This window comes from Watersipora subatra, chromosome 7, assembly GCF_963576615.1.
Source record: "Watersipora subatra chromosome 7, tzWatSuba1.1, whole genome shotgun sequence".
Lineage (NCBI taxonomy): Eukaryota > Metazoa > Bryozoa > Gymnolaemata > Cheilostomatida > Watersiporidae > Watersipora > Watersipora subatra.
The window spans coordinates 54353150-54376745 of NC_088714.1; the positions used below are offsets into that span (position 1 = coordinate 54353150).

Below are 23596 nucleotides of genomic sequence, written 5' to 3' on the forward strand. Positions count from 1 at the left end.
TTCAGTATTATCCATACGGAACGAAGTAAGCTCACACGCAACCTCCAACTCACTAAGCCAAGACTTAGAAGAACTAGAGACATTTCCATTATCTAGCCTCAACTTAGGGAAACACTAACGTCTAGCTGTCTAGCAGCCATATTCGCAAACAACTACAACAACAACGACTTTCGACACACCTAACAATTAACACTTCAAGGAATCACTATAGCACCGCTACGATAATGCTACTCCAATACCTATACAACATGGCAACCCAAATCTATAAATAACAATCACCTACCCGAACAACGCTACGACACGCAATAGCGTTACTAATTAATATCTCCAACCCTCAACAATATAATAGAACAACACAGTACAATAACACCCATCAATTAATTAATGTAACAACACAATATCCTGCCTACGATGCCATGTTAAACAACGTGCAGGTACATGCCTTGATACAACACTGTAGAATGACCTCATCTGTGAGTTGCCGTATAGCTTATATGTCATAGCACCGAGAAGCCAATAAAGCTGTGAATCCTATACATGTACTGTTAATCTGATAGCTTTAATACCATGGCGAAAGCATCACTTACCTTGACTTCTAGTACTAGCGTCTCGCCATTGCCTTAGACATAGTTAGGCTACATGAGACCTCAAAACACGATTACACACCACATTGTTTTTATTCGTTATTGCTTAGTGTTTTATTCAATTTTTTACATACGCAAAATGCATCAAAATTTCTTTACATGCAAAACTGAACAGTGGGAAGTATGCTATTAATTTTGTGCAGCTTTACCTTCTGTAAGTCAACTTTTCGCCATATTGCATTGAATGGCTAATGCATTTTAGTTGCTTACGAACAAGTTTTTTTTGTAAATCCACATACCAAGTGTATGTTAACCATTTCAGTCATACAAGCCTCTGTGGAGGCTTGGAGTTGTCTGCACACAGTCCTCCTAGCCTCTGTAGAGGCTTTAGTGTAACTCTATTTGGCATAGACTAATTTCAGCCTTTGTCCAATCCAAATGAAGTCTTAGAGTAGCCAACCAATAAGAAGAGATGCTAAGCTTCCCTTATTGGCTAATATTGAACCATGTTACAATGAAAGTTTTCTGAGTAAAGGCCAATAAAAATATACGGAAGGAAACTCACAACTACGCGGCCATTTTTGATTGTTGAAAGTTGTAACATTTTGAAGTGCTGGCTTATTTATGGATTTTTCTAGTGATTTTGAGTATGATTCAGATGATTTTGTGGACAATGCTACTGGAGCTCATCCTAGAACAAGGGACATTGTTTTTGATGCTGATACTGGTGATGATGACTCACAATTAGGTGTTGATTTCGACTCGGATTCAGATTTTGATCAGCTGGACTCAAATTCTACTAGTACTGCTACTACTAGTAGACCTACTAGTACAAATGATACTGGAGCTGCTAGTACTAGTACTGCTACCAACATTTCTTCTGGAGCCTCTGGTGATGACGGTAGTTCAGGAAATCTGGCAGCACCAGGTTATCTGGAATTCATCCTGTCTGACTTGGATAATACCCCAACACCCACGTTCGACTGGCAGCCTACTGAGAAAGTAATGTGCAGCCCTAACTTTGACCCAGCTGCACCAGATGGACCAACAAGAGTAATGCCTGCTGATTCAAAGCCAGCTGACTTCTTCATGCTGTTCTACGATGAGAAACTTTTACAATCAGTATGTGATTTCACGAACGAGAATGCTGCCAGACGAAAGATAAGCGAGAGTACCATCCACAGCGGTTATGGAAAGTGGACTAAACTCGAGACAGACGAACTCCGAGCGTTCTCCGCGCTCCGAGCATTTATAGAAATGTTCTGCAAGGATAGGCAGCGAAGTATCTGGAGACCGCAGTACGAGCTTCTCCAGATGCCTAAAGCTTCAACTGTCATGTCATTACGACGGTATGACCAGATAAAACGTTACCTGCATTACTGTAATGAAGAGACGTCAATTCAGGATCGTAGCCATCTTGAATACGACAGACTTTACAAAATCAGGTTCCTCATCAACCACATGAAAGAGCGGTTCACAGCAGAGTACTCTCCCTCCCAGGATCTGTCAGTAGACGAGTGCATGATTCCTTTTCGGGGTCGCTGGAGTGGGAAATGTTACGACTCCTCAAAGCCAATCAAATGGGGAGTGAAAGTCTGGACAGCGTGTTGTGCTTCCAGCGGATATGCGCTAAACCTAGATGTCTATTCTGGGAAGGACAGAGACTTTGAGGACTTGACCACAGTGAAAAACTCTGCCGCAGTAGTACTGAAACTAGTTCAAAGTTACTGGGGTCGAGGCTACCATGTAGTTACTGATCGCTACTACACGTCACCTTATCTTCTCCACTGGCTACGTGAGCTTCAGATGTCTGGTACTGGTACATGTATGACCAACCGAAAGGAGTACCCGAAACAGCTAATAGCCACCAAAGCGGAAGCTCGGAGGTTGGAGCAAGGGGATTCTAAGTGGCTCCAGTGTGCGAAAACAGGAATTGTAGCAACCCGCTGGAATGACAAGAAACCAATCTACTTCCTGTCAAACTATGTCAGAGCTGAGCTGTCTGAGCCACCAACTGTAATCCGTAGAAATAAGAAAGGTGAGAAGCTGACAGGGAAGGCCACACCATCCGTCATCGTATACAATCAGATGATGGGTGGTGTGGACCTCAATGATAAAATGGCAAGACTCGATCGCTCTCGAAAGTCATATAAGTGGTACACGCGAATCGACCGCAAATGCTTTCACTGGTCCCTGTACAACGCTTATGTGCTCTATAAGCATGGCCAGGAAAAGCCGATGGAATTCAGAGACTTTGTCCTGCAGATACTGACGACATGGATAGGTGAAAAGTCATTCTCTCGACAGTCAACTAGGACAAACACACCTGCTGCCACTACCAACAATCTGGAGATACGTCTAGACATGAGCAAACTACACTGTCCCGAGTGGCCTACTGATGGGTCAAAAGATCACCGCTGTGCAGTCTGCCAGAAAAAGTACCTGATAGAATCGCAGCAAAATCCAGAGAAGGCTTACAAAGACTTACAACACAAATCAGTCAAGAGTTCAATTCGGTGTGAAACCTGCAACGTGTACTTGTGCATCAAACGCGGTTCAGACTGCTGGAAAGCGTACCATACCAGAGTTCAGTATTGGAAGTGAAAATCTCGAACATTTCCTCTTTTTTTGCAACTTCGTCAATCCTCTGTTATGTTTTCAGTCATGTCATAATAATAAAAATAATGTCTTTGAAATCATGTACCATTGTGTTTTTGTCAAATTTTTATATTCACCAAGTTTGACTTTCTATACATTCTTCAGTAATTGAGCTCCAATTTTGCTATTTATACCATTAGAAAGCCCAAAGATTTCTGATTTGAATGAATATAGGTGTTCTTATAAGAAAAGTTACTCCCAGATGGTCTAAATGACAATATTGTAAAATGAGACATAAACCTTCACTCTAACAATGAGAATGGAGAATAATTAGATAAGTGCTTAATGGCTTGGGGACTGAAATGGTTAAGGATTAGTGAAATAATCAAAATCATTTTATCAAATTCGATTATGTTTGTCGCAAGAAATAATTTTCCTGTGTGATGGTTCTTATAAGTTAGAAATTCACCAATTAAATATGGAATATTTAAATCTTAGACATTTTTCTGTTTTTGTTTGAACAAGCGTAGTTATACATAAGCACACAAAAGAAAGGTTTAGGGAAGTTATATCACATGTGATTTTGTGTGTGTGTGTGTGCGTGCGTGCGTGCGTGCGTGTGTGTGTGTGTGTGATGATAACTGATGTTATTATCGAAGGATAAAAATAGTACAGTGGTTCTCACTAGCAAGTTCGGCAACAAGTTATCAGAAAAGATGAATATTTTGTGAGTATCTCATTTGCCCTAAATTGTCAATTGTGCACCAACAACTAGTTATCTACCTTCAAGCTTTGAGAGTTCAAACTGTTCAAACCAGTAGAAGCAATAATTATACTTGCTAATCTTCTTTGTATGTTTTTGCTTAAGAGGAGTTAATCTACAGAAAAGGCTATCTATACCAATTTTTGGTTGTTTTGTGTTTACAGACCCTAAAAAGTCGGAGAAGATTTATTTGTATTCTCAAAACAAATCGATTATTCTTCGCTACAGTAAGAAGTAATCCTTCAACATTTTAAAGGTTAACTGACAGTATTTTAAAATAACTTCTATCCATCACAATGTGTTCATAATACATTGTTTTTCAGCAATTATTTTAATGTTACTATAATAATAAAACCAGTTTTGAATACAAAAACATTTGGTATACTAGCTATTGGTTATGACGCAAAGAAGTCCATTTTCGATAAATTATAGACATACAAATTGTTAATTTCACTGATTAGCCAAACGCATGAATCTGACACAAAAGACCACCATTTTAAATACATTTATACCTAAAGTAGTATTTGACCAAAACCAAAAACACCATTGAAACCTGGATCTGTTGTTATATCCTATTGTTAGTGTAATAATTTTTGGAGCTGCCAGTTAATCTTTACCCATTGTGTTAGCTTCTAAATATGTAACTAGTTAGCCATTCTTTGTGAATTTCCTGTCATGAGGATCACAGCATTCATCTGTAGCGACTCTTCGATCATTTCTATTGGTCATAGACACCAGACAAATTTCTTTTAGATCGGCATAAAACTACATCGGCTGAATCTGGGTTTATACATTTCAGCAACTTGATGAGATGCATAATTGATGAAACTAGAGCTTTATAGCATAAAGCATAGAACTTCTACAGCACTTGTCACATTTGGTGATGTGGTCACCATCCAAACACTGAGTTGAAAAGCGTTGTATCTCTGTCTAGTCATCCAAGATTTAAAGTCATTCGACTATCAAGTACAGCTAGTTGTAAATTAAGTACTTGCTCTTCAACTACTTTACATGCCAGAGATTAAAGCTGGTTGTTAGATATCTTACAGCTTGTAAGTCTTTTTGCATTTAGAAAATATAATGGGAACAGGTTGATTTTACAGTTAATATTTTTCTGTGAAATCTTCGAAGTTTAGTTCAGCAACACATGGTGTTGAATTAATTAATAATCCACAAACTAGACTTGTGGGCTGCTGTTACATCAAAAATACTTGATGAGTTTAGCACCACACGGATCACGTACTGATAGATTGAAACATGTCACTTGCATAAAATAAGTAAACATATAAGACACTCTTGTCAGCGACCTAAAGCAACTATATCCTTGATGACATCTCTTAAGTTCAATAATAGGTATTGTATTAAATCGAGTGGTAACATCATATAGTTTAGCCAAACATTTTTTCTTGTTGAAGAGATCAGTTTAGAACATTGCTAAGACATAAAAACTGCCTTGGTTAGTCTTAAATTGGTCAAATGTTTTTCTGACTAGAACGACGGTATCAATACCATCATTATTGCTGTGCTGCTTTATGAGAAGCCAGCGGCTTCAAATACAATCGATTGCTTCAAATGGAATCTCAGCTTTATTTGCTAATAGGGTAGAGAAAACAAAAACAAACCACCACTAATATCCTTTCTAAAAATCAAACCCCAAATTGTTGTTTGCAGGCCGAGTTTTCTATACCTTTAGGGTATGTCAGATTTAATCACTGTGTATACTTTGGTAACAGAAATCAATTGTTCCAATCAGATTCCATTTATCAAAATGAAAGTAAAAAGTAGCACTGTAGAATATTTTAAATAATATTGTTAGCTATCAGCATGCAAGAACTGTTGAATTTAGTACAAAAATTGCACCATTGCAATTCAAAGCTTGAACAAACAAGTGTATTCATTAGGGTGGAGAGATTTTGGCTAAAGACTAAAGTCATTGTGCAGATGAGAGCACGATGGTTGTGGGAGAATTAGGAATTGACAGTGGTCTTGATCGTATGAAAGAAAAATTAAAATTTTTTTCGATTTAGACAGAACCTAGACTACTTACCAACTATGCTGCTTTTCAACATATAATGAGTACAGAACATGCATACATAGGCTTCAACAACAACATATATTGAGTACAGAACATGCATACATAGACTTCGACAACAACATATATTGAGTACAGAACATGCATACATAGACTTCGACAACAACAGTTTTACACTGTGTTTAGGAAAATAGACTTAATGCTGGTTGTCAATCTTGTTGTTCTAGTATATCATATTTTGGTAAAGCTTTGGTTTTTGTTTCTAAAGATCCATAGCGAGCACAAGTTTCATGTTTACCTATTCTGACTGACAAGTGTAATTGTATTACCTTAAAAATCTCTATAAATCATTTAAAGCCCATGAAAAGTGAACTAAATTTTTTACTTTTCTATGCGCATAGTTATATAAGCAAACCTAGTAAAACCCATTTTTAAACTAATGCCATAACATAATATAACTAATAGGGTGATGTCCAGGATTAGTTCTATTTTTATCAAAGTTAGATGTCGTTTCTCAGTCTTTGCCTGTTGATAAAGTATCTTTAAACTGCTAATTTAGTCATAGTTATTATTTGTTAGATTTCTTATTTTGAAGATCAAAAGAATTACAAATATAAAGCACTCTTTTCAGCAGCCAAGAAGAACTAGTTTACGTTATGTCCTTGATAATATCTCTTATGTTAAATCATAGGTATTGCATCAAATTGTGTGATCACATGAGCATGGGGTGTCAGAATGGTGCAGAGGAGTGAGATGTTGACTTATGGTTGCTGACGGTTTTCTGAATTTTATGGTTTTATGAAGTTCTGATGGTTAGGATTGGTGCTGCTAACATGCATCCAGCTATTTGTACACGCTTGAGAAAGATTTCCTTCCTAGCCCTATTAAGTGTTACAAAAGAACTATTACTATAAATTCTGGTGCGTATGTCGACTCGATGTATAAGTCGAGCTCTAAATTTTGGTTTAAAAATGCTGGTTTTGACATGTACTCGTCATACAAGTCGAGCCTTTTCTCTCGCTCAAATCTGCAATAGTTCAGTCGGCATCAGAGGCAGGCAATGCTTAGATAAGGAACTGGCATTCAAAAACCCATCAGCAAAAAGGACTTGTTTTTAGTGCCATCAGTAATACTATAAATAACACACGAGTGAGAGAAGACTGTTTTAGTGAAGACAACAGAAAACAAAAAACAACACTTCACCATCGTATTGGCCCATCTCGCCAATAGGTAAACACTCCCACTTCTGATAATACATATGTATTTAACAGAAAAACACTACCACAAGACAGAGTTCTGTCAGGAACCGTGATTCATGTACACAAAAAGATGGATGAACAATAGTGGATGTGTCAAATGGAATTACCAAAGTGTGGGCTTGTAAGCAGATACTATAAAAAAAGCATTAAGTTTTGATAAAAAGATAAAAAAGGTTATATTCCAGAATAGAATCCTACCGATGACAGAATGGTGAAGAATGGGAATTTGTGTTTGATCAATCTTATTTTGAGTAGGATTACTGGTATTTTTCTATTTTATAACTAAAGCCCTACACATTTATGTGATATCAGGTAATTTTGATTTGCGATGACTTTGGGAATTCAAGTTGTACTAGAATTCAAGTCATGAAAAACGTGACGTATAAGTTGATAATGGAATTTGAAGCTTTAAATTTAATGTCAAATTTTTGACTCTGACGCTGGATTTCATGGTACTCTTCATCACTGCCTTTTGTTGTGTTTCGCTATGATTACTTTGTTTTTGTAGTGGTAGGTGCTGTTTTAAGCGAAAGAGTGCATAAACATGGCTGTGGAGGAGGAAGAAGATTACATGTCTGCTGCTGTTCTCAACAGTTGGTTAGCTCTATTCAAAGTTTTATATTATATTTCAATATTTGGTTACCTCTATTAGATTAGTACGAATAGATGGCTGTAAAAACCAACGTTGCTCTTAGACATTACTCAAAGCTTACAACATGTTTCTATGCACCTTTTTAGTCTTAATTTTTGCGGTTGTATCTAGAATACAACTGATGGCAAATATTGTACCATTTGTTTATGAAGGAAAGCTCGTCAAGACGATGGCAAGTTGTCTCACCATCATGGGACTTGTCGTCCAGTCATCAATGGTGGCAATTTGTCTGCTTACCTATAGTGCCAGGCAATGAATGGCTCAACATTTTCTCAGGTTTTTTGTGGTGCTTTTGAACATTCGCCATTTTTAAAAGTGAAAAAGGCATGTTTTTTTGTATTTATTAGTGGTGATGTCAAACCAGGACTCTTCAGAAGCTCTAAAGAGGCCCACCAGAGGCTACAACATAAGAGATATCTGGAAGGTCAAAAGAATAAACAGAAACCAACTAAGGTCTGAGTTTATAATGCTTTGGAAATTACAGATTTGAATTAAATTTAAGGTTTTAGCTTTTAAGAATATGCAAAAAGTAAACAAGTTTGTACTTACATAGGTGGAGTGCATATGCTAATGTTTTTTTCTCAAAGCTTCATTGTACCTGCGCTGATGACATTTACCAATGGATTTATGCATTCAAAGTTGTTGCATTATCACAGTTGTAGTATGGGCTTAGCCTTAAGCTATACCTTAAATAGTAGAACTCTTGTATAAGCCTCCAAAGTACGTCCAGCAGGCTCACTATCCTAAGCAAGAAGCCCTTTGGGTATCTCTGTCAGTTATCGTCAAGCTTCGCCAGTACTTTCCGACTTTCCGTTAGGGTCAATGCTGTTCTTACTATATCCTACAACGGTAGCTGGTCACATCAAAACTATAGTTGCACTGTTCCTTTACCAATTTACACCTGGTGCACGCTGAATGCTGTTCGCCGGGAGAGTTAAAGATACCTGTACATGTTTGTTGATGTAGGCATAAAGTGCATGTCTCTCATGTGTTGCACACAGGAATACGGACTCAATGAGAATTAATATGATTGGCTGATTTCCCGCCCTGCCTTTATTTACCACACGGTGTATTGACTGAGTATAGCCCATGCTTTATTTGTCTTAATTTTAACACATGACTTCCAGAATTTTCTGGATCGTTACAACGATGTAGGTACATGTGAATAAAGATGGAGAAAAGCAAAAGGCTTAAATTAAACTGGGCTAACTATACTTGGTGTAAGTTAAACTTGCATAGCCTGCATTTTTGTTCACTCATCTCTATGGTAACGAGAGAGTACCTTTTTTATTCATAACTTAAACCATAACTGTCACGAACAACTTTTATTGTATTTTCTAGGTAAATCAGACACGCTGATTCCGATTTTGTACTCAAAATAAAGATTAGTCCACTAACCTTCAAAGTCATTTAGGCTTTTTTAAAGCGTTTCAGTATCCGTTTCGAAAACAACACAATCGGCATCACAAGCTCCGCCCATAAATATGTGACGAAACCTAGCTTTTTCAGAAACGGAAGTTAGGAAAGTTTAGTCCGATTTAGAATAATAGAGATGGGTGTCTTAAAACCCATTATTATCTAAATCCAGCCTGTAAAATAATTGCAGTTTTTTATGAAAGGTATATAAACTATTTAAAATTGCTCGCAGCTTGTTACATGATGTTTAAATGGGCTGGAAGCCGAGAAAAATGAGCTCAAAAAGCGCGGTTTTATCACGAGCTAGCGTTGTTATCGCGCTTTTTAAATATGCAATGCTAAATAGCTTATCTACCTTTCAGAAAAGACTGATATTATTTTTAAAGCTGGATTTAGATATTAATAGATTTTAAAACACCCATCTCTATTATTCTAAATCGGTCTAAACATCTCTACGTAACTTCTGTTCCTAAAAAGCTAGGTTACGTCAAGTATTTATGGGCGGAGCTTGTTATGCCGATCGTGTTGTTTTCGAGACCGAGATTAAAACGCTATAAAAAACCCTTTATTACTCTGAAAGTTAGTGGAATAATCTTTATTTTGAGTACAAAATCGGAATCAGCATGTCTGATTTACCTAGTAAATACGATAAAAGTTGTTCGTGGCAGTTATGGTTTAATTTTGTTTTTACATTTATGTGGTCTTTCTTTCTAAGTTATGTATGAGTGTGTTTGCTCAGAATTCTGAGCAAATACACTCGTTTAAGTGTACTTGCTCAGAATATCTCTGATTGTTTTTGGCTCTAGAACAAATTAAGCTCAATGCAGTGTATTCCTATAAGAATATTTGCTCTGGCATATGGTAGTTTCGACATGCAAAGCGAATATCCCAAAGGATTAGCTTTGTATGTCAAGGTTTAACTGTAATTCTTGATATGAACGCTTGCATGACTTGCTGTGTGGTGAGCAGTGAACATGTGTAGGAAGCAGTTGTCGCTGAGTCATTTGCTGGCTGGGGGAGACAATTTCTAATTTTAGTTGTTAGACTATAGTACATGCAAAATGCAGTTGCTACTTTTTCATTTTTACATGTTTTCGGTGCGGGTATTGCAGCTGAAACATTAATTAATTGATGGGTTTTGACTTTTTAATTCACCAGTGAGCTACGAGCTTTGATAATGTTTTTTCGTTGTTTTTTCGTTCTTTCGTTTGACAAGGGGGCAACTGAAAGAAAGTGGGTGCGCCGTTCTTGTCTGAGATTTATCACTACTGATGTCATGATCGGAGGACAAGCTGATGCAGTAGTGGACTATTAGAGAGACATTGTTTGCACCGATCTGCCTTTTACATCTTTTAGAGAATGCCTTGCTGCAAAGTTTATTTCTCTCATATTTTTACTACCCAAGACCACAGGCTAAGGCTTCTCAGAATGTGGAAAACAGTTGCTGTCCTATAGGTTGCTAGTCCTTCTGGCTGCTATTGGGTATTGGCTAGTGCAAAGGCCTCAGGACTCTGGCCTACTCATCCATCAAAGTTGGGGAGCAGTTTGAAACTTCAATTTTTTAAGGTAGCACGACTCCTACTAGATCAGTGAACTTGTTTCATCATTAATCTACTGTACAAACCAGCGTGAACTTTATGAATTCGCTTATTCGCTTCTAACAAACAGCCTTTATCACAGTGTTTCAAGGATCAGGTTCTTAATTTGATTTTTACCTAAGAGGTTCAGTGAGATTAAGCTCAAGGTACGAGCTATTCTGTTGGGCTGTCAGTTATGGGAGCACCTGCTTTGCTTGTCGTGTACGAATAGTGGAAGCACCGGTTGTGATGGTCCATTGGGGTTGGAAGCACTTGCTATTTTGGCTTGTTTCAGCTGATGGAATCACTTGCTATGCTGGTCTGCAACAGATGGTGGATGCACTTTACCTCTTTTAATAGATGGTAGCCCCTATGAAAGGCTGTGTTGTTATTTTACAGGTGATGGAAAGACTGTGTTGTTATGTTACAGGTGATGGAAAGACTGTTGTTATGTTGTATGTGATGGAAAGACTGTTGTTAAGTTACAGGTGATGGAAAGACTGTTGTTATAATACAGGTGATAGAAAGACTGTGTTTGGTATGTTACAGGTGATGGAAAGACTGTGTTGTTATATTGCAGGTGATGGAAAGACGATATTGTTATGTTACAGGTGATGAAAAGACTGTGTTGTTATGTTACAGGTGATGGAAAGACTGTTGTTATGTTGCAGTTGATGGAAAGACTGTGTTGTTATATTACAGGTGATGGAAGCTGAGAAGAGGGAAGAGGGACTAAGCAAGTCAATTGATTCTAATAACAAAGGATTCGCTCTGCTCAAGAAGATGGGTTACAAACCAGGAGAAGGAATTGGCAAGTCAGGTGAGGCTGGTCGCTGCTTCCAGATATGTTTGTTCTGATCATGTGTGACATAGGATTGTAAGCACTTAGCTATAATCTATTAGCTCACCATTTCTGTTTTCTATATCTTCTATTCCTGATTTGTATACTTCTACTATGTAGTCTTTTAAATTAAACATTTCTTCTGTTAAAGACTAGTAATTTTTTGGAACTAACACATCTGTCATTTCTAATGTTAAACCTTTTAGTTTTGATAGGTAATGACACTCACTAACCATTCTTGGTATTAAAGTCTTTCTTATCATTATAAACTGCATGGGCTCTCTTACTCTTTCATTTCTTTCTTCGCTCTATGTCACTGCCTCTCCCATTCTTTATCCCATTCCCTCTCTCATTCTCTCTCCCATTTCCTATCCCATTCCCTCTCCCATTCCCTATTTCATTCTCTTCCCTATTCCCCATCTTATTTCCTTTCCCATTCCCTCTCCCATTCCCTCAATCATTCCTTCTCCTGTTCCCCCTCCCATTCCCTATCTGGTTCCCTATGCCACTCCCTCTCCCATTCTATTCCGCTCCCTTTCCATTCCTTCTTTTACTCCCCTATTTATATTCCCTGTTAGTTCCTCATACTCCCTCTCTCACTACTCTTTCTAACTCCTCCACTCTCACTCTTCTCTCTCCTCATTCGTTTTTTTCTCCCTTCTCTCTTTCCTTTAATCTTCCATTCTCTTCTGGTGTCGTCTCACTGTCTCTTGCTTAGCTCCGCTGTTTTGATTTCCTAGTTTCTCTCTTGCTTTCTGTAAGGTCGTTTTTTATTGATAGTCAGGTTTTGGTCTACCGTTCATATTTGGCTAATAGAAGTTTCTAAGAAACCACCTCATTTAGTCCTATAGTTACATGGTTTGAGAATGTATTTTATTTGTGATAGACATGGTTATAGATGGTTCAAACATGCATAATTTCAGAAATATTTGCGATTTTATAGCATAGCACTGGTGTTAAGGTACGGCCACACGTAACGATTTTTTCGTTGATTCTGACCGAAATCACAAAATGAACGAAAAATGCAGAATTATTTGGACGAAATGCACAGAACTGTCTGAGCTGTGCATGCATGCTTTTACTTGGCTAAACAAATTATTATCTAGTACGATGCTAGCAGCTTTTACAATTTGTATATAGTCCAAGACACGTATTACGACACACCTAAAGGTATAAACACACTAGGCGATATTTAGAGCGATATCGCGCTGCGTGGCGCTCATCTGCGCTAGAATTCACCCAGCGTGCTCATCTAGAGCGATAACGTTAGACTTTCTCTGCACAACTTTATCGCTAGCGAGATGCATTTCGATTGGTTGGATTTTACCAGAATGCAATTTTATGGCGGGTAATTATTTCTTATCGATGTTCACCAACGTACAGCAGCGACAATTTTCTATTTTGTTAATATTGAAACATCTTCAGAACGAGCACTGAGTTGTTCATAAATTTAATAATAGCACTCCCAGTCATGTGCATCATAACAAACAAAAATTACAAAAAATCTAAGTTGAAAACCGACATTTGGAGTCAATCGTTGCGCAGGTTGACCATCTTGAGAACGGTAAATATTTAATACATTAGGCCTAAATATAAAAAACCACTACAAAATAAAATATGTATAAAAATTGTGAAAAACATTACAGTTAAAAATGCAATAATCGTTTTTCTTATGTCTCCTTGTAGTGTAGGCAGTGTACAATCCGTGAAAGTGAGATAGGTTTAATAACAAATGCGTAAGTTGTTTACGTTGTTGCCTAGACGGCGCCGTATTGACTGACCTAAATTTATTAACAACTCCGAAGAAACTAATGACACGGAATTTTATTGGCAGTTTGTGGGCGTGCTCATTATATCGCTTGCTAGTGAATCGCTCAAGTGTGTTTATGCACACGCTAGCGATATCTCCGCCCTCCTCATGACGCTCGCGATAAAATCGCCTAGTGTGTTTATACCTTTATATGTCGTTAAAGCTTTCACTGTCAGTGAAAGTTTTAACGGCATTGAAGACCGATACCTTAGCTCAAGCATTAACGATCTATCGGCAGATAGTGGCATAACCCGCTCGCATAACCCAAACTACTAAAAAAAGCGTACCAAAAATCTTGAAATTTATGGTAGCGCTATACTTTGGTATATCAAAATAGATGCGTTTTCCGATTCATAAGAGGGGTTGGGTTAGAAAGATAGGTTAGTCATCCCTTTGAACCATTTTATATTTAAATTAGCTCGTGTACAAATTTGAATTATTTTTGATCAATGAATGAAAAGAAAATGAGCTTTGATTGCTGCACACTTTTAGTAGTAACACTGTAACTCTAGGTCATATAGTCAGCAACAGTTCGCAATAGTTTATAGGGAAGTTTGAATTAACCTGCTCCAATCTCTCAAGGTAAGGCCACACGTATCGTGTAATTTCAACTAATCTGAGAAATTCCATTCGTACGAAATTTCTGACCTGCCACAAGGAGTTTTCCCACCACGGATTCGTATGAAACTAACTTTCAATTAGCCAATCAGAACGCGGTGATAAATTGAAGCCGATTCCGTCTCAATCATTTGCTTCAGTACAAACATGCGCAAAAGAAAACGACCTTCAACATTCAACTAACCTTTTCAACCCACCAATCAAACAACAATTCGTAGGAATTTCTCTCGTTTCGTCCAATTCAAAATTCGTTCATCGTGCGTAACCAACGATGGACGAATTCATCCAAATGTCAATTCATACGAATCGTTTCGTCCAAATTTCGCCGATTTCGTGAGAATTTTGTCTCGTGTGGCCCTACCTTTAAACCATGTGCTTCCATTATTATGCATGTTTGATGTCTATGAAGTGTCAGTTGTCTGTGTATTGTTTTAACTCATTCAAGCTAGACCCAGATGAAAGAAAGGAAATTATTAAATGTCTCACACTGTCACATTGCTTGGCTTACACAGCAGACGCATGTATAGCTTAATCCTCCTTTTACGTAAATTCCATTGAATGTAAAGAATTTGTGTCAAGTTTTGTTTCATACTAAAATAGAATTTTCATATAACATGAAGTGTCAAGTCGGTGCAACTTCTCATATTTGATTTGAATTGTGAGAGTATCATACGTAGTTGGCCTTAAAAATGTTTTTCCTTTTGCCACTCTCGGGGTATCTATGATTTATATTTTTTTACTCCATTCTAGATATATAAAATCTTTTTTTTGTTTTGCTTTGCTGCGTAGACCTTGCTGTGGAGAACGAAAATGAAAAAGATCAATTGAAATTGAAGGTGTGCACTCCCTTTAACCTAAAGTAAAATTACAGTAATTGTGAACCCTGAACTAGGTGTAAGTAATAAGAAAAAAGGGAAAGGCTGTCATACTAATCAAGGTTGTCAGTACTAATACCGCAGTTGATGTACAGTCATCAAATTAAGAAGTTTGGTGTTGTTTTTTCACTTTGAAGTGTCAAAGGGATGAGTTTGGGAGAATTTTTGAATGGATAAAACTATTTACATGTTTTATGCTCCTATAACGTAAATTCCTGACGTGAACTTTCTCGGAAGGGATTATTTATGGTGTTGGAGCGTCCATTGTACATTGTTAGTTCACTGTCATTCGTTATACTTAAGTGATTTCCGGGAACTGTGAGTCGCGATATAGGATGATAAATCGCTTTTATACTAATAATTATGACGGCTCCTTTGTCAACTATATGTGATATATGCCATTAACTATCACTATTAGCTTCTTATCTTGTTTGACTAAGGTGAAGGTCGTTTGGAGCCAGTAGGTATAGAGCTCAAGTCAAATCGTGGTGGTCTTGGACAGGAGGCAGAAAGACGCAAGCGAGAGGCACAAAGAGAGAAGTTTCTAGAACAACAGCATATAAAAAAGATGAAAATGGCACAGGAAATGCAATCCAACTATCGGAGCATCAAAATTAATGAGCAAAGGCAGCGACGGGCGGAGAAACATCTGCGTGAAAGTCAGCGAGTATGCGAACATTTGGACCACACACAGGTAACTTCGTTTAAAGCACATCAATTACATCAGTACTGTTTCAGCTTATTCAGGTTCATTAATATCTTGATTTTCAAATGAGCCATTGTTTGACATGGTGAGACAGACATTGTTTTGTGTTTATAGGATTTCCTCAGAGCTCTGCCACACAAATGTGCAATGGTATAGGCTCGCAAATTATAACGTCACAATTTTCATATTCGGTGTTGTGTACTTTTACCGTTTACTACTACGATAATGTTACGACAGTATTACTACTTATTAACTACGGTAAAGACGCTAGTGGCAGGCGAAGGTAGGACAACTCCAGAGAACCAATGAAGATGACAAAGGAATCAGTGTCATTAGCTCTTCATGTACAGATTAATTTTATGATAAGTAGCTCAGATTCCAAGCACCATACTATATTTTACCGATGATATTATGCACTAGCCCTCTCTTTTTATTGTGATGTTGAGGGGCACGACTGAGCCTAATTAATTTCAAGCATTGCGTGATCTCGCGAGAGTGCAATTTACATATAGTCCTAGGGACACACCACTGCAAGTCACAGTTTAATCGAGGTGATTTCATTACCTTTATCAACGGCAGTATATTTATTGAAGCATAATCATATTTAGAAAGCAAATGGACAGTGATACGAATTCTTCAGATAATAATACTACCACTACTACTGCATTTCTGTATGGGACAAACAATGCCATCATATAAAACGATGTGATAATAATTACTATAAATGTTTAAAATGAACGAAAGGATGAAAAAGTGAACTCTAATAATCACCCGAAATCTATTAACCCAGAACATGTGTTTGTATTGGTCAGGCGTTAGCATGATCCCCGGGCATTTTTAATTATCTAGAATCCTAGTTTATTATTAGCGCTCGCTGGGTTTAAAAGCACCGATTGTCACAGAAAAGCGCAGCCTCAATGGCAGCGAAAGGGATCGACAACCTAAGGCTAAATGATAATTATGACATAACATTGTGGGAACCACAACCAAGTGTTTTTTATTGCAGGACATACTTTTAACACCCTGTTTTTCATAGTTCTATTATTCTTTGTGTATTGAATATAGGCTCATTCGAAAGCCAAGACTCTGATGTACTGAAATATATGATAAAAGTATTGATACAATTGATGTGCTTTAACCATTTTCCTACAAACTACCGGTATGCAAGTTTTAGCAATATTTCTCACAATATTTACTATAATAAGAGCCGTGTCTGTCTGAAGCCACTATCGAGTGTTGGGAAAAAATTGCACCAAATAGGAATCAAACCCATACATTCGGATTCTGTGCTATGCGCTACTCAACCACCTTGTTTGTACCTCGTAATAACTGTGCACATAGTTATTACATGTGTGATCTCTCACGGCCCACAGGACTACCTGCGTACTAGTTGGATATAACATGACTAGAATAACTGATGTTGATTTATAATAATAATTGATGTTGATTGAATAATTGGATATGTTTACATGGCCTGACTTACTTGTTTTTTTTTGTTAATTCTGCCGTCCTGGATTTCTTTTTAAAGCCAATTGTTTGCAAATTCATCCTTACCAGTGCTCATGTGTATTTTCTCAACTCTGGTTTCACGTCAAACTAGTCAAGAGGCATAAAAACCCAGCTAATTATGTATAATTCTCTTATTACGTGAAGCATGTAGTTGGGCTACATTTGACTCTCTATACTTGCCGATCATTGCTATAATAACAAGTAATACAACAACAATAATAATAATAATTGTAACAGTAATATCTAAAAAGTAATGTCAGTGACATTGACACTCCGATGCTGCCAACAATGCTTTAATTGGCAGCGTCTGAGTGAACCATTGAGTAGCGTCAGTTCATCAGAGATCAATCAAAACTTTCTTCTGAGTTGCTGAAAAAGTTTTGCTTTGTTGCAAATTGAAACTGTGAAGTTGTCTCTGTTAAGGGCACCTGCTATGCTTGCCGGTATATTATTTGATAGTGTCAACTGAAGCTTACAACAAAGCAAATTGCCAACCAGTAGCTAAAACCTGAAGGATAGCAGCATAGGCCTATGTGCGTATTATTGCGTGTCCTTTCAATTATAGCATGCTAGACACTAAATCTAGCATGTTGGGACCATAGAGTTATCTACTTATACCATAGAGTTATCACTCTAGGGGGAGATAACTCTATGGTTAGGACTTGTTCAAAATGCTACTGCATCTCATTGATATCATTAGCTGACGCTTTTAGTGTGAGCAAAATTTTCTGTTTTAAAAAGTTACCGAAAATATTGTAAGAGGTGTTTCTATCTAATTACAATTGCTTCATCGGCCAATAAATGTCCATTATGGAATAAATAACAATTTCAAAGTTAACATCTCAAAGTTTATCAAATAGTGTTCACGTGTTGATTCATGTGACTATGTTGAAAGAGTTGAACTGTTGCTTTTCAGGGTATTGAGGAGCCTCTTGTCTTTTACTACTGGCCAGCTGATCTCAGACCTGGCGCTGAGAAAGATTCAAATGATGAGGAAACAACTGCTACAGAGCCAGAGGATGAGCCTGAGGTGTGTATATTGTTACATAGATGTTGTAACAATGTGTAACAATGTACATTGTGTAACAATGTATATTGTTACACAATATACATTGTGTAACAATGTATATTGTTACGCGTTGTAACAATATACATTGTGTAACAATATATATCGTTACACATTGTAACAATATACATTGTGTAACAATGTATATCGTTACACATTGTATATTGTTACACGGTATGTACAATAGCCAGATTGAAAGATGTTACACGGACCGCTGGTGTCAAAGCCAGATCGATGCGCTGTATTGCTCGTGGGTGAAAACATATTTTTTTCGTAACTTTTATTGAGTGGCTTAGGCATCTAACTCATGTCAAAACAGAGGAATTGCTGGATGGCTGTTTCATGTGGGAGAAAAAGTGATGCGAGTCATTGCTTTGTAGTTTAAAGGAAATTTTTGTCAATTGTTTGCTTGCCAGTTTATGTTGTTAGTCGGGATCGACAAACCAGCTTAACTTTGGGCCACATTGGTACGATAAATGACAATTTAAGACGTATCCCCAGTATTTACAATAGAATTGACTGTATGTCATATAAGTAGCTTGCTTCCAATATGCGATGGATTTTGGTAATGAAGTCCTTTTTTAATAATTTAGTAGTTGTGTTCTCTTGTGTCCTTACTCGAGCTCATGTAACTGTGTACATGCTACCCTGTGTACATGCTATACTGTTCAACATGCTATCCAGAGCTCCTCTCCCACTGTTCTGTACTATTACTGATGTCCATACGAACAAAGATATATACTGTATATAGTCGGCCAATCAGCTCTTTTACTAGTGGTTGTCAGTCTGTTTATCAGCCTGTGGTTTGGCCATGCCTGATTGTAGTCTCAAGTCCTAACTCTTTAGCCCTAGGATCTTAGAAGCTTCCTTAGATAGGCAGTAACTTATATTACCTTAAAGAGTGGTTTTTCATTTTTTATCAATATTATCTTACTGTTTTAATCCTTTTCTTGGAAGATATAAAGTGTTTATCGGAAACATTTGCTGTCCATCTATAGCCTCATAATCTAGCTTTCTAGCCTGAGGATTTCAAACGCTTTAAGGCAATGAGCATAGTGTCTGACAATTCAGATGTGCCATCACTTACTAGTAGGATCAAATTTTATTTTTTTATCAAAATATTTGTAGTATTTACATTTGACTATTCAGACTGGTTACTTTATATATACAATGTATATATCCATAAATTTAAGTGTTTGTCTGCCGTCGTTCGTATGTCCAGCTATAGCGATGAAAATCTAGGAGAGAACAAATTGCTTTGCACTGAAATTGAACTTGGAAACACAAGACTCTGTCAATCCATGTAGAGCTGTAGTCGGCACTGCAGCCGGTACAGAATGAATTACACAGAAATTAACACGGTACACAGAAATTAACACAGTGCACACAAACAAACAAATACCTTCGTTTAAAGGTTAGAATTGTAAGTGTTGTACATGTTGATTAAATATAAATTTTCTGTGCAGAAACCTTTTTTATTACCCGTGCAACACTAGACATTCATCTAGCACTTTTGTTAAAGTAAATATTACTAGATTGCCAGCTAGATCTTTCGGTAAGATTGTTTAAAAGGAGCCTGAGTAAAGTATTGCCTGCAGTATTTATGTTTATTTAGATTTATTGCTAGTTTTTTATAGTAATACTCTATTCTGTAGTGATGTGATAAGAGGGCAGTAGCTTTAGCCAATGAAATCCATGTCCCATATGTTTGTTTCTTTTGATTGGCCAAAGCTGGCATCGTTGTTGATAACCCACTGAATATCTGGTGATAGCAAGTTAACTAAGCAGTTATCCTCTCATGTCTTAGCTGAAGTTCTCATGGAAGGAATTAAGCCCAGACATGTTTTGTTCGCAACATTTTTATGGTATTTTTTAAAACGCTTTGGGCTACAATTTAACATAGCATTAGCTGAAATTATAAGGAACTTGAAGATTGCAGGTACTGTCAAGGAGTGTAAGATGTATTCAGCTTCTCACAAGCTGGCAAATGTCTCAGGCTATCCCAATCTTGTCTGCTAACCTTTACTGTATTCTTGAACAAATATTTTAGATGTCTTATACAGTAATCCCTCCCAACTTCATAATTCAGCTTTCGGGGCTTCAGTACTTCGCGGGGTGAAAATCTTTATTAAAAAGTGGATTAGATAAAATAAAAACAACTAATCGACATGCATTTCTCCCATACTCTTGCTTAATTGCCCCAACTGACGAAAATATCTAATGAACCTATGTAAAAAAAAAAGTGAAACCCAATCAACCACGAAAAATGAGGAATTCTTGTATAATTTATCTTTTTGTTTTACTGCAACGTCCTGTTAAGAGCAATACGTTCGTTACCAGGTGGCAGACCAGCTGGAAGAGCTTACTGACTACCTTCGTAGCACCCATCTCTACTGCATCTGGTGTGGCTATGCATTTGATGGTAAGTATACGTGTATTGAATCTTTCAAGGAGTGCAATGCAAAGATGAATGGGAGTTGTCTTTTCATTTCTATTGTACTATCAACAAATAATTACAGTAATATTTGAAAAACCTGTTTGTAGCATTGCTCTGAGAATATGGATCAGCAGAGCCATGATTTATGAAAAACTTTATTTTTGCTTTTCATCCCAGAATAAAAGCTCTAAGGGTAATCTAACTGGTTGCATGTGTCTTGTTTCTACAACAAGAGCAGCTAATTCACTGTTTCTGTGCTTCTAACATATTTTTATAGGAGTTGTCATTTCTTGAAAGAATACTTGTATATAAGTAACATATAGTCAGAGATGATTGGATGTAGCCAAATATCATAAATTTTAATTATTGCCTTGCTGACCCTAAAGTATAGTAATGAACTCGTAAACATGTGAGCCCATTCGAGTTTGTTCCCCTTTCCTGGTTGTTTAGTTTTTGCTATCAATAGGGAATAGTAGGGATTTCATTTAAATTGGTAACATTTAAATATTTAATTATAATCCAGTTTTTATGATTTTGCTCTCGAATTTAACAAACTAGGTTTTTGGTATAGCAAATTGATCATATTGTTTTAGTATATTAAATTTTCTAGTGAATTTTAAAGTATGTGGTCCTTAATAAACACAAACTGGCTCGATTTAATTTAAATCTTTAAATAATATTGTTTTACATTCATCGAAGCGTCTATTTTAGGATAAATTTTGTAAAAAGTGGAAAAAGCATTTTGGATGATCAAATCACATAGTTTGGTGCTAAGAAGGTCTAATCTTAAAGTCAGAGAAACACACGGGTCACTTTATTTTATTAATCATCGCTAGTAGAAACAGTGTTAGTGGCTGGTTGATATCCCTCAAGGGAAGGGCTATTAGAGAATATATAGCCAATATAACTAGCCATCTTCTATTTTACGTTAAACCATAAAAATTCATAATTTTATGGATATTGTAATTAAATAATAGTTGGCCCTGACTAAGTTAGGATCATTCAAAGGCAGCAGGTGTTTGGTAGTGAGATACCATCTTCAGTGCTTGAATTACCGCATCCACACAAACACTGCTGTCCCTAGAGACAGGTGTGGACTGGTGTCCCTAGAGAATAACCGGCTGCCATTCTGAAGAAGATAAGGTAAAACCTTTAGTTTGTTGTATTTCCAGATGCCGAACATTTAGCCAATGAGTGTCCTGGAAACACAGCTGAAGATCATGATAGCCTATGAACCTTATAGAGGGTGAGGCTATATTAAAAAATTAAATGTTTTTTATTTTTCTCTCATTGTGCACCGATGCAATTCTAAGCTAAGGTGAAATTTTTCGAGAAAGCTAACAAATAGAGGCTATATTCAAAGTGTCATGTTGTGAATATTAAAGGCTTATCTTTCTGTACATACAAAATAAATTTACATAACCAGTTGTATAGCTTTTTCGGAAATTTTTCTGGGAAATTACTTTGGAATTGATATGTAGTCTTACACTGTACACTGCCATTCCTTGGGCTTTCATTCATTGTTTTATTTAAAGGTTATTGTTAAGTAGCTGGAAACTATCTGTCTTAAATCTACTAGACTTACTTATAACACTTGTTTCTCAACAATCTTACCATCATTGAATAAAAATACGGAATTTAAGTTATCATTAATAGACCGTTACTAGCTTATCATTACTATCTTATAGCTCGTCATCTCAGGCATGGGAGTACTACCCACTCGAGATGAATAGCTTTGAACAAGCATCAATAAATGGCACTGATTGCTGCTGAATATTCATTTATACTTAATCACACCCGATTCAAAGGTCGAGTATGGTTCTGCTTTACTTGCCACAACCAGTAACTATGTGTGTTTCTAAGAGCATTATTATACAAACAATTAATCTGTGATCCTAAATGCAGTAGGACATGTCTGAGTCCAGTAGTAAGGGAACCTCAATCACCTGAGACATGCCCAGAGAGCGATTTAAGGTTCGATGTCATTACTGGCAGCCATTTTCAGGAATTGAACCCAAACCTGTTATTTCATGTCAGGAATTATTAGAACACTATGCTACAGGTGCTCTCTGTGCTTTAGCATTGATTGTATAGCAGTTGTACAGCTGCTAGCCCCACAAGACTGCAAGTATACTGATCAACCTTTTTGACTATGAAAATGCTGACCACGTTTCCGTCGAGCAGTGAGCCACTGTATTTATTTCCATTCATTTTTACTATGTGAAAAAAGAGGTTCAACGAAAAGAGAATCGCCAATTGTAAAAAGATAATTGGTAATACGGTGTTATGTAATAAGCAACCGACTTTTTGTATAAAGAGGGTTCAATTTTAGTTATGAACAAGAACGTTGTGTAAGATTTGTAAAATCTTGCACCTGCTCACACACTTGCCCTGGCTCACACACTTGAGAAAGTCTTTGAAGTCAAAGAAACTAAAAAACTAAATTGGCAACAACCTTGCAAGTAGCTTTCTCAGAACAGAATTCCTAACAAAACTAGAGGATGTTCGAGGTTGAGCTCTGATCAGATTTCACAATCTTGCTGTTTGCTTTCTGCGAGACATTTTATCATCTGCTACAGAAGTTCCGTTGTAAGTTAACTGTACCTGTGAGCATCATCATAAAATCTTTGAACATATTGTCTTATCCCAGACTTGCTCAACCCGTGTTACAGGTTTCAAAGTCCTGCATATACTATGCCCAGAATATTTATATTTATCCTTCCACACATACGACAAGCATCGTTTTACATTCCGTGACACAAACATACTACATCCATCATCATAGATTTCAGTTTATGAACTTTCTGTTACTACAACCTTCTACTCACTATTCCGACTCCTCCACAATACTAT

At 37.0% G+C, this 23596-nt stretch overlaps 2 protein-coding genes across 2 annotated transcripts; both read left to right on the plus strand.

Annotated features, from left to right (window-relative positions):
• Nucleotides 1-1208: 1208 nt before the first annotated feature.
• Nucleotides 1209-3188, plus strand: LOC137400898 (piggyBac transposable element-derived protein 4-like). The gene has a single exon (XM_068087239.1). The coding sequence runs from the start codon at nt 1209-1211 to the stop codon at nt 3186-3188; it is 1980 nt and encodes a 659-aa protein (XP_067943340.1).
• A 998-nt stretch (nt 3189-4186) lies between these two features.
• Nucleotides 4187-22481, plus strand: LOC137399588 (G patch domain-containing protein 11-like). Its single transcript, XM_068085768.1, has 8 exons — nt 4187-4201; nt 7751-7833; nt 8236-8341; nt 11584-11701; nt 15466-15719; nt 18157-18270; nt 20647-20728; nt 21916-22481. The coding sequence occupies exons 2-8, from the start codon at nt 7781-7783 to the stop codon at nt 21975-21977; spliced, it is 789 nt and encodes a 262-aa protein (XP_067941869.1). The 5' UTR covers nt 4187-4201; nt 7751-7780; the 3' UTR covers nt 21978-22481.
• Nucleotides 22482-23596: the final 1115 nt, after the last annotated feature.